The sequence below is a fragment of the Cloeon dipterum genome, chromosome X (assembly GCF_949628265.1).
Source record: "Cloeon dipterum chromosome X, ieCloDipt1.1, whole genome shotgun sequence".
Classification (NCBI taxonomy): Eukaryota; Metazoa; Arthropoda; class Insecta; order Ephemeroptera; family Baetidae; genus Cloeon; species Cloeon dipterum.
This window is the reverse complement of record NC_088790.1, coordinates 4110937-4122221: the sequence shown is the minus strand read 5'-3', so window position 1 is coordinate 4122221 and position 11285 is coordinate 4110937. Positions and strand designations below refer to the sequence as shown.

General features: G+C 39.4%; 2 protein-coding genes across 3 annotated transcripts; one reads left to right on the top strand and one right to left on the bottom strand.

Moving 5' to 3' along the window:
- Window positions 1-68: 68 nt before the first annotated feature.
- On the bottom strand, window positions 69-3747 carry LOC135947375 (uncharacterized). Of its 2 annotated transcripts, none has more exons than XM_065496208.1 (4): window positions 3447-3747; window positions 1637-1738; window positions 1463-1585; window positions 69-1408 (listed from the first exon to the last, which is right to left on the bottom strand). In XM_065496208.1, exons 1-4 carry the CDS (start codon window positions 3684-3686, stop codon window positions 1247-1249), a joined length of 627 nt encoding a protein of 208 aa, XP_065352280.1. In that variant the 5' UTR covers window positions 3687-3747; the 3' UTR covers window positions 69-1246. The 2 variants fall into 2 exon arrangements, with proteins under 2 accessions (XP_065352280.1, XP_065352281.1); XM_065496209.1 differs by having other exon boundaries at window positions 3459-3747.
- Window positions 3748-3999: 252 nt separating this feature from the next.
- Window positions 4000-11253, top strand: LOC135947373 (serine/threonine-protein kinase Nek8-like). Its single transcript, XM_065496206.1, has 10 exons — window positions 4000-5289; window positions 5338-5494; window positions 7007-7262; window positions 7314-7508; window positions 7939-8242; window positions 9068-9488; window positions 9584-9911; window positions 10163-10261; window positions 10323-10369; window positions 10853-11253. Exons 1-10 carry the CDS (start codon window positions 5226-5228, stop codon window positions 11010-11012), a joined length of 2031 nt encoding a protein of 676 aa, XP_065352278.1. The 5' UTR covers window positions 4000-5225; the 3' UTR covers window positions 11013-11253.
- Window positions 11254-11285: the final 32 nt, after the last annotated feature.

The following is an 11285-nucleotide window of genomic DNA, read 5'->3' as shown; positions in this document are numbered from 1 at the left end:
GAGCATTTTTAATTCTATCCTGACTGCTTCATCGTAGGGGATGCGCAAAACCGATTATTGATTACGGCTTCTTTTCATTGCATATGTTTATTTATTTATTGATGCGCGTATATTTATGTCATATTTGGTTCAATAAAATCAATACAAATCCATTAAACACGAGAGGAAAAGGTTTTTGAACACTGGAACCGTGATAACAAGAAATTTAACAATTATTGCACCTGATATTTTTTGTAATGGTGCTACCAACCAATTAGTATAAAAGTGAACATGCGTTACAATGTACATCTTTTGAAAGACAGAACTAATGGTTTCGATGACATTTCTTTGGTGTTAATATTCTACTGTTGTTTTATCACCCCGAACGATATTTTTTATTTATTTTTACACGGTAAAAGCGAGTATCAGCTGTTTCACGAGTATTTACCCCGTGTTTTTCATCATTTAATATTGTTAGATTGTGATTAGGAAGTGTTGTAACAACTAGCAAGATCAAAAATTGGTGATTGACAACGAAATCTAAATGTAAAAACTGGGCGGAGTCTCCACTCGTTTGATTGTAAACGCCGATGTTCATCTCGAGCTATCCTTAAATAAATTTGAACTCGTGTCTTAAACATATAGACTTGTGCAACAATAGGTTTAGAATATTTATTTTCTCTTTATTGCTTTTAGGAAGTTTTTTTCTGCACACTACGAAAGGTAGCTGAAAGAAAATTTAGAATCTTTCCTACATTTTTGTTAATTGTACGTACCTTGGATTTTGGCAAATATATTCCAATGATATAATTTATTTTTTCCTATACATTTTCGAAAATATAAATTTAATAAACTGTGTAGAAATCTGGAAGAAGTGTTTGTAATATCGTATTCGTGCACAAGCCTATTCCACCGAAATTTAACAAATCTCACAGATCAACTTTTTTCACGAGTGATTACTGCGATTCAAAGTCAAACTCATAGCAGAGAACAGCTTGGTATTGAAATAGTTGCAAGAAACATCAACAACGAGCGGCATTTCGCTGCTTTCGTTTGAAATGCAAGGGTGCATTTTTTATCATACGCATAATCGACTGCCGCTGCCACCATTGGCTATAGACGAAAGTCTCCCCTGTTACATGTTTTTATTTTTCAAGCACCACTCAAATTAATACGACATCAAAAGCTTTGAAATAATGTTGCTTTTGAGGCGGCCGGGGGATTTGATTTTTACGCTGTGGGGTGTATTTTAGGCTTCTGGCATGATTTATCGCAGCAAGGATTTAATTTGTTTGTTTTGGCTGTTGAGACTGACTTCCGCGTTTTCCGCCTTGCTCAACAATCTGTCCAAAATGTCATTCTGCGAGGTGAGCTGCGAACTAATTCCTTGAGCAGAGCTTTTCGTTGCCACCGCAGGCGAGTTTGTTGCCTGCGAAAACACCTTTGCTTTATTTTGCCTAATTAAATTTAACATTTGACTTACCGAGGCAACCTGCCTGTGTGGCTCTGCAGCACTTGCTTCGCCGTCGGTGGCCTCGCCGTCACTGTTACCCTCCTGACCGTCGCCGCGCAATTTGAACAAGTTCTTTATGCTGCCACAGACATTCTGTATAAAATGAGAGTTGAGTTTTCCAGGCGATCATTTATTTTATCAGACCTTAAACTTGTTGAGTTTGCCTTGGGTGATGGCCAAAATGTTCACCAACTCGTCCAAGCCTCCACTGGCGCCTTTCATCTCCTCCTTTTGGCTCTCTAATTCCTGTGAATGGAAATGAGCCAAAACCATTCATAAAAAGCGTCATTTTAAATTTCTAATTTAATTAAAAGTGAAACACTCCTCCCCTTTGCCAAAAGTTTATTATTTTTATTTTTATATGCAAACTGCTCGTCTTGCGAGCCTCGCGGGTTGCATATATTCAAAAAGTATCTGCTTTCCATCTACAACAGGCATGCGTGCGACGCGTTTTCAAGTACGAAGAGTACGCACTTGTGAGCACTTTTCCTGAAATCCTTCAAAGCGTGGGTCTTTACGGCTGACACATTTTTAAAAATTCAAGGATTATTTTGCTCCAATATTTTTATGGCTAGTAAAACACACAACAAATTCTGGGAAAGTTAAATTAATATCTACAATTTCAGATCTGACTATCGATTTTTATCTCACAATCCAAGGATTTTCTTTTTAAAAATGAAATAATAAGCCTCGTGTATTTCGTCGTGGAAGCGACGAATCCCAGCAACCCCCACGTGGAAGCCAGCAATCAAATCCCAGCAACTGCGCAGTTTTTCACGGGACGAGTGATACAAATTGTTCAATTTTTGCCAATATTGCCAGCACCAAATCTCGGGTTCTAACAATCAGAATTGCAAAAACTGCACACCGTTAGAATCGTCTCAACCTCTCGTAGATAGCCAATTAGTTTTGAGAGTGATAAACCCTCATCCCCCTTCCAACCCATGTATTGAATCAACGATAAAAATCGCGTCGCATTGCAATTTCAGAAACTTATTAACTGATCACAACCCTCATAAATCAATAAAAAATATACCCCAAAACTCATCGGCCATCTAGGAGAGGTTAAGACGAGTTTTAGTAATTCTGATGGCTCAAACCCAAGATTTGGCGATTAGAATGTTAAGAAAAATTGAAAATCATCATTTTTGGTAATTTGCTAAAGGCGCAATCATTATGCTTGAGCAGCTGGTTCAATAAATCGTTTTTAAATTACTAACCTTTTGAATTTTTATATTTAAAATGCAAATGAATACCAATTATTGATACATCTGGAATCGCACAGAGCTTAAAAATAGCCGTTGAAAAATATTTTTTCATAAAAAAATCATTTTTAACAACAAAAAAATGTTAGTTAGTTCATTTAGTTCTTGAAAAACCGTTTAACCAGTAAATAAAAAATTAGCTAAAGCGATTTTAAAATGCTTCTATGAAAATATTTGTTCTGATAAAATCGTGAGCAGAGATTTATTTTTTTACTACGATCATTTTCATAAAATCTTGCTATATACTAGCTATTTCAAATTTAGCTGGTAATTACTACGAGTATTTTACAAAACGGCGGTTTTTTCGTGAAATTTGGTAGGAGGATTTTTATAAGGAAATTTTAAAAGATGAATCCAGATTTTCCTAAATTTAAGAACATAACTAAAAAACCACTAACCACTAATTGTAAGCAATTCTCAATTTTCTACTTCTTTCTTAACTGTTCCAGGCATCATTCCATAAAATCCCACTCGAAAAATCTATCCAACTAGACCCTATAACATGACTGCACTCTGCACTACATAGTTTTCTCCGACTACGAATTTACCAGTAGAAAAGTAAAAGCATGCCATTGCAATGTGTATACATATTATTATATAGCTTCAGGCAAAGGGTCCCGGGGCCTGAAATTTCGCGGCCCACCGGGCTCCCCTACTCTACTGCTTGCAGAGAGTCGGGGGCGGCTTACGGTGAGCTGTACCTCGACGAGCTCTGCCTCCTCGTGGCCCTTGTCTGCCGCCGCCTCTTGCTGCCGCCTCCGCTGCAGTTCCTCCAACTCGTCCTCGTCGTAGTTGGCACTCCAGATGGCCGTTTTGCTGGCTTCGTACTCCTCGCGGGTGGGCCGCGGCAGGCCCAGCAACTCGGCCCGCATGCAGGCGTGCTCGTAGGTGGCCGGCTCGCGCGGCGCCTCTTCCTCAGCCACCTCCATTCTCGCTCACACTCGCCTCCTTACTCGTTTTCACACTGCTGCTGTTGCTGCAGCTGCACGGCTGGCCGATCGATTTTCCCTTTTTGCCATTTCGTCGGCTAGGGAGGATTTTCCCCGAAGTGAGGCGCCACGTTCCACCCTCCGCAGATTTTCCCGAAATTTCTACCTAACACTTTTCAAATGACCGACAGGAATATTTTTTACCATTTGAATGAAAGCGTTCAGGGAAATAAAAATTAGAAATCTCTTGATAAAAAAAATATCTTGCCATTCACCATACGGAGTTTGAATCTTGCCAAATTTTCCTGTTTTTCTGTTTTGAATTCAAACAATTTTTAATATTTGACTTGCTAATCAATTGCGTATTTCTTATTGTTTATGAAGCTTTCCTTTTTGTGACATTAATTTGTGTATATATTGTATTTTTATGTATTGCAGTCAAAATGATAACGCTCCGATCAATAAACTTGACAAACAAAAGGAATTAGATGCATTTTATCATCTCTTTGGCCCAAAGTTGTAGTTTTGGTTTTATCTTGTGGCGAGAAACACCAAAATCACACCATATAATTTGACTTTTTTGCCCAACAACTTAACATCTAACACCAAAAGATTGTCTAAAAAGCTTAAATTCCGTTCATTTTGAATATTCAAAAGTAAAATATTAGTTCAAACCCGAGAATCAGGAAAAATATAATTTTTGTGCAATTTTTATGGTAAAGGGAAAAACGTTTACCCAATGAAACGTACGTATATATTGCGTTCGCATTTTCCGGTATTTTCGAGATATCCGCTTTTGAAACTGGGAAAAACTCGGCATTTTAAAATTATCTTCGGCTTCTTCTTGTCACAAATGACAAAAAAATACAAAAACAATCTACTATATTAGATTATTTGTCTTTTAAACCTGATGAGATGAACTGGTTTAGAGTGCCAACCCACACCCCTTCCACCCAAAACTGACACTTTTGTTACGCTTTGTTTCAGAAAAGATCAAATTATGCTCTTAAAAGTCACTCTCGTCTCATCCCCAAACAGCCTTGGCCCAAATCTCGTTTACTGAAACATGGAGCAGTGAAAAATGGAACAAACTTGGTTTAAACTTGGTTTTTATAGCCTAAAATTTCTTGATTGTTCCTTCCCCTGACGATTGGAAGTAAAAAATAATCAATCGATTGAAATCCACAGCCCGATAGGTTTGAAAATGTCCCTAAATGTTGCAATAATTTTTTATCCTGTTTGTGTTTTTGTCTGGTTGTGTGTACTTGTTGCATGCCACGCTAATACGCACATCCAGCGACATGTTAATTGAGCCAAAGCGAGATATGATCTCTCCAAAATGCGGTCACGGGCAGCACCCCCATGACAGACACTGCTGTTTTGTCCAAAAATTGTGTTATGTTGCCGTTGTTGTCATGGATTTTCCTGGGCGCGAGCGTGCTTTTTACTCTTCTCTGCGCGCTATCACGTAACAGATTTTAAACAAAATATATGCTAGGCTCAGTTTTGAATTAGCTCGTGATCAGAGAGAGTGTAAATATGGTCAAATCAAGGGAACGACCCGAGATTCCTGGCTATGAAAAAGTGCGCACGGTTGGAAAAGGTGAGAGAAAGGATTCAAATGCTTTAAATGATTAAATAAAAAAAACAGGCGCTTTTGGGCTGGCCGTTGTGTATCGGAGGAAAATGGATAGCCGGCTAGTCGTGATTAAGGAAGTCTTTGTCGCCGACATCGACCCAGCAGAACGGCAACAGGCCCTCAACGAAGTGCAGGTACTCGCCAGTCTCAACCATCCCAACATCATAAGGTAAAAATCAAATAATAAAAAATATGGTGTGATCTATTTTTAATCCAACTCAAAAATTTTGATTCTAAACAACTTTCATATTTACAACAAAAATTGCACGTCACTTTTTTCGACCTTTTTTCAAAATTCCAATATTTGAGGGTGATAGCAACCTCCATTTTTTTATCAGTTTCTGGATCAAAATGTATGCCTTGAAATTCTGCAGAAGCACAACAAGTTTCATTGGTGCACTCACAGTAGCTCCGCTTCACTTTTACGGTTTGAAGTTTGAAATCCGGACTGGATCGAAGCGGCTATTTATCATTTATCTTTTTCCTTTAAATACGCGTTTAATGAATTTGATTTAACACGTTACACAAACACTTTTAAAGTGGAGTAAAACCTTCATAGCCTGACCTTGACTTTACCCTGAGCGTTAAAATGTTGACATTTTCCTAATTAAACAAGCTAGGTATCGTTTTATACATACGTTTTCGACCATGCTGAGACCAAATTTAATTTTTCATAAATTCTTGAAGTGTCTTCTATAAGCAGCTATTTAAAAAATTTCCTTAAAAGATAACGGAGCGGAACATTGTGTGGGAATTTTATTTGCGCTCACGCTCTCAGATATTTAATTTTTATACATTATTTTAAATTCTTAATCGGGGTTTTGGAATTTTCCTCATTTTTCCAACACACGATCATTTTTATTGAAGATCAAATATTCTCATGGTGGATGACCAAAAATAGAAATTATAAAATCAGTATAAAAGTCACTAGTTTACCAAAAGACCGAAAATTTGAACATTTAATCAAATTTTTCCTAAATATCGACTTTTATGGCGCGAAATATCGAAAACATAAAAGCTCGTTTCATATCGAAGTAGTGGTCATCATTTTTAAGTTTAAAACTCAATTTTTAACCTATTTTGGCATTAAATATAAACTCAAAATGTTCGAAATCCTTTAAAATACACATATAATTTGTTTTATTAGGCACACATTTCAATATTTTGACTTTAAGGATCAAGACAGGGTCTTGCCAGCACCTCAAAAAAGTTGGAGTTCCCTGTTGAAATATTAGTAAAAATGTCGAAAAGTGTGAACTTGACCTTTGACCTATTAAAAAAATATAAAGTCGTTCAACCAAAATTAAGACATGTGGTGAAAGCTTCCTCTTACTCTCACTTAGTGATTACGGGACAAATTCCAACGTCTCAAATTCCCGTCCAATTGCTTCCCAATCTCACGTGGATTTTTTTTAAATTGAAAGAGATTTTTGATGGAAGAAAAAATAGTTAAGTTGAAATTAGATTGTCCTATTAAATAAATAAATTAATTTTGTCAATTGTCTCTCTTTTTAGAATACCCTGCTTCATAGCATTTACAACCAAAGTCCACTCTCATAAATAATCCATTGTGATTTTTTACTTCTGAGACTCTAATAAATGCCACTTTTGTTTTTATTCGTGTGAAATTAAATCAGTTTCGCTTTGACTCGATCTTTGCGAAAATCACCGCATCTTTAAGGTACATCCGGAGTTTCGAATGGGACGACTCGTTGATGATCGAAATGGAATACGCCGACGGCGGCAGTCTGTCGCGCCTCTTGGCTAAAAGAACGGCGCCGCTCTCTGAACGAGCAGCCCTGCACATATTCGGCCAGATTTGCGCCGCGCTGGACCACATGCACGCCAGGGGAGTGATGCACAGGGACCTGAAAACAGCCAATGTTTTTCTGACAAAGAGGCTGGCAGTCAAAGTGGGCGATTTCGGCATTGCAAAAGTTTGTCGCTGATCATTTTCGCGGAAAGTTTTTATTTGAGTTTTTTATTAGGTCTTGAGCACCAGGGCACAGGCCAATACCCTGCTTGGCACGCCGTTTTACATGAGCCCGGAAATGTGCGAAGGAAGACAGTACGGGCCGAAAACAGACATTTGGGGCGCCGGCTGCATCATGTACGAAATGATGTGCTTGAAAAAGCCGTTCATGAGCGACACTATTCCGAGTCTAGTGTCCAAAATTGTGTCGGTAAATGCCTGCGAAATTCTTTAATTTACCAAAAGTTGCGGATCAGAGGAAAAGTTTTGAAACTCAACGAAATTTACACCAGAAATCATTATTTGCTTGAAGATTGCGTAAAATAAATCCATTCTTATGGAGTTTGCGGGACTTTGGAAAACTTTAAAACCACAGTTTCTCATCTTCCTGTGGTGCACTATGAAATTTAATGTATGCTGTGGATTCCCCATGCCAAGCTCAATTGAATTTTTATCAAATTTGATTTCCTAGGTTATTACTGTTAATTATGTCTTCAAATTAAATTTTTGAAGATAAAACCCGATTGAAAATAAATTTATCAGGCAATAAAGTCGTGTAAATTTCGTGAAGTTTGCTTGACCTCATGCACCAATTGTATCCTCCAATTCGGATTTATTACTGCATGTAATTTTTTCTTTAGTGCGAATGCAGCCCGCTGAGCTCGGAGTACTCGTTCAGGACGCGCCAACTGGTCTCCTGCATTCTGCAACGCGACCCCGACCTGCGGCCCTCGGCAGAGCAGCTCTGCGACGAAATTTTGCCCGAAATGATGTTGAGCGCGGAGGAGAAGGAGGCTGCCGACCCCAGCGTCTCTTCCAGGCCCCGTTCTGTCGTCTACAAATGCAGCCTCACGTTCGACTCGATGATGGCGATCGCACTTCCGCCAAAGGTGCAGCTCGAGGAGATCGCCGTCAGCGACAACCACTGTCTTGCTCTGACGAAAGGTGGTGTAATAAACGCAGTGTATACTATCAAACGCCGCGCGTAATTGGCTTACCACGCTGCACCGTTAAGATCCTTTTGTGCTTTACATCTCAAAGTTTGAGGTTTTTAAAATAAAGTTGACAACCTGTCGGACCCTCAGATTTTGACAAAATTTTCAGGAACGGTTTCCCAAGTAGTTCTATGTCGTGCAACGCCCTAGAATATTGGGATAAAATTCTTAAAATTTCCTATTTTATATGGGCTCCAAATTTGCGGGGTTTGAAAAGGCAATTTTTTCATAGAGAAAAATAACTGTAAAAATTTGGTATGAAAAATGTTCTGAATTTGACGCTTAACAAGTTGCCCTTGATGACCAACTTCGTAGTTCAAAGGTATCAAAGTAAAAAATCAGGTTGAATTGTTTAAAAATATCTGGAATAACCTTGTACATAAAATTTCAAAATCGAAAATGGCCAAAATGTGGCTCATACACGTGGCAATAATGTATGCAAAATTGGTATGTAATTTTCTCTTTTTTAAGAAAATTGAGGTCAAATTTTTTACACTTTGAGAATCTATAATTCTGTGCAGATTTCGAGAGGATTTGACCCCAATTATATTTAAAGTTTTTAATTTAAGAGATCAATCATGCCAAATTTTCATTCCCGCATCTGTTAAATTTCGTAATAGCATTTCCTCCTATCCTCTTATATCATGCATTTTTTTTGTGAATAATCTTTCACTGTCCATGAGGTGGTAGTTTTTCTCTTAACATTTAAATTAATTTTAAACGTTTAATACTGAAATAAATTTGAGCGTCTCTGTAACTATACTATTATTTTCAGATGGAGACGTTTACGCATGGGGTCAGGGGAAATCCGGGCAGCTGGGCCAGGGCAAGAACGAGGGCAGCAATGAACCAATCTTCGTGGAGGCCCTGAAAGACCGACGGATCATAACTTTAGCGGCAGGCTTCGGTTTCAGCGTGTTCGTCAGCGACAATGGGGTGGTTTTGACGTGCGGCGACGGCAGCAACGGGTGTCTCGGGCAAGGCGACTACAATTCCTCATCTACGCCTCAAATTGTTGGTATGCGGAAGGTTTATTTTTCTCAAAAGCGTTTCCTTATCATCCTGTTGATGGAAGATGATTTGTTCAGCGTGGAAGTGGTCGCGGTCGCCTGCGGAAATGATCACGTTGTTGCACTCTCGAGGGAAGGATATGTTTACAGCTGGGGGAATACGGGGTTAAAAACCCACGTCAAAGAGTGAGAAATAAATTTATCTGATTTTAAAACATTTTAAAATTTCCCATAAATCCGCGCAGATCATTTAATTTCCTGCGGATGTATTTTTTTGGCAGGTGCCGGCCGATCGAGCTGTGCAATTTGAAAATGGAGATCGTGAGCATTCGAGCGGGCCCCGGTTGCAGCGCCGCGATCGGAAGCGACGGCTCCCTTTGGGTGTGGGGCTGCAACGATTACAACCGCCTCGGCTTGGACAAAAGGGGCCTCCTGTGCATGCGGAGGGCGGTCGGCGACGTGGAAACTCCGACAAGAGTGAGGAGGAATCGGACGCAGGACATTGTTTTCGGCGAAAAGCAGACGTTGGTGGTTACCACGGCAGGAGAAGTCATTCACTTGAATGGCCAGAATGCTGGACTCGTTATCCCATTTCACGGGCCGATTCAGGTGTAGAAAAAACTTTTGTTTTTAACAATAAAAAAGGAAATATTGAATTTCACCTCGCTTTAAATAAAAATGCGTTGTGAGAACACTTTATATCTTTTCCCGCGCACTTAATTTTCTCATACCGACTCTTTATGGTGCATTGTTGTTGAATTCCTTTCTGATTCAAACTCTCGGAAGATCTGAGAAACTCAATGCAAGGAAACGCAATGAGTAATTGCGCGCGTTGAGCAAGTAAATCATCCCATAAATAGTTCGCAGGAGTGACAGAGGAAGGTGCAGTGGCCGCGACGCACGACCAGGTCGTCTACTACTGGGGGCCCAAAGCAAAGCACTCGCCCGTTCTAGGAATGGTATATTATTTTCGTTCGGCATGAATTATTTCATGTTGATTCAATTTTTCCTTACTAACAGGTGAGGAACAACAAGGTCTCGTCAACCGTCCCACAAGAAGTCCTCTCGTAATTAAGATTATATTTTTACAGAAATCATCGGAAACGTAAAAACCGTTGTATTGGTGGTTTTTGGTCTGAACCAATCAGAGATGGGAGCAATTCTCTGATTGGACGTATTGCTTACCTGAAATCGAGACGGTAGCGCCACAGTGACAGGTAGTGCAGGGTAGCCAGCAGCCTTAGTGGTGTCCCTTAATTGCGCTGGCTATTGTCGTGACGCTGCTGTCTCGATCTCAGGACAGCTTTACGTCCAATCAGTGAATTATTCCCTTTCTCTGATTTGTCGGTGGCGTTCTTGTTGCACGAAAATTCCCTAAAATAACGGCTCTTTTACGTTTACCCTGATGTTTGGCAGGGTTCTCAAACGGTTTTGGAACTGTCAAAATTGAAATTTAATGTTTTATTTACTTAATAAATTAAATAAAATCACCTGCGTATGAATCTATTTCTTTTTCTCTCTTCTTATTATAATTATATTTCGCTTTACAGCTTTTCTGGCCCGTCTGTGGTTTTGGCCGACTTGGTTTGCTGCGGCAACCGAGCGTGGATTTTGGTCAACACAATAGCCCCGCTGCCACCTGCCGACAAGCCACTCGACCTGTCCGACACAAGGGTACCGGAATGGCTTAAAGAGGAAATCAAGACGTGAACCAGTCGACGCGCTGCTTTTTAATCTGCTCAAACCGGACTCTTTCAGCCTTTCAGCATTTCTCGTGTGATGTGCATATCGGTTTATCTGCTGAAATCCGCAAGATGTGGCATCATTTAAATTTTTTAGAGTGGTGTTTTCAGTAAATTATCGCGAGTAAGCTTCCAGAGAGTGTTGTTTAGTACAAACTATGCTAAGATAATCCATTTGTATGACAATAAACTAGGCAAAAAGAAAACAACAGCAGAGTTCATGCCTTAACAGTGATTCCCT

What these genes read in the sequence shown, in the direction of transcription:
- LOC135947375 (XM_065496208.1), bottom strand. Translation starts at nt 3,686, where the DNA reads ATGGAGGTGGCTGAGGAAGAGGCGCCGCGCGAGCCGGCCACCTACGAG. An exon ending in TCGTCGAGGTACAGCTCACC is followed by an intron (nt 1,739 to 3,446) that starts GTAAGCCGCCCC and finishes TTCCATTCACAG; the next exon opens with GAATTAGAGAGCCAAAAGGA. An exon ending in GCAAACTCAACAAGTTTAAG is followed by an intron (nt 1,586 to 1,636) that starts GTCTGATAAAAT and finishes CATTTTATACAG; the next exon opens with AATGTCTGTGGCAGCATAAA.
- LOC135947373 (XM_065496206.1), top strand. Translation starts at nt 5,226, where the DNA reads ATGGTCAAATCAAGGGAACGACCCGAGATTCCTGGCTATGAAAAAGTG. An exon ending in TTAAAAACCCACGTCAAAGA is followed by an intron (nt 9,489 to 9,583) that starts GTGAGAAATAAA and finishes TTTTTTTGGCAG; the next exon opens with GTGCCGGCCGATCGAGCTGT. An exon ending in CATTTCACGGGCCGATTCAG is followed by an intron (nt 9,912 to 10,162) that starts GTGTAGAAAAAA and finishes TCCCATAAATAG; the next exon opens with TTCGCAGGAGTGACAGAGGA.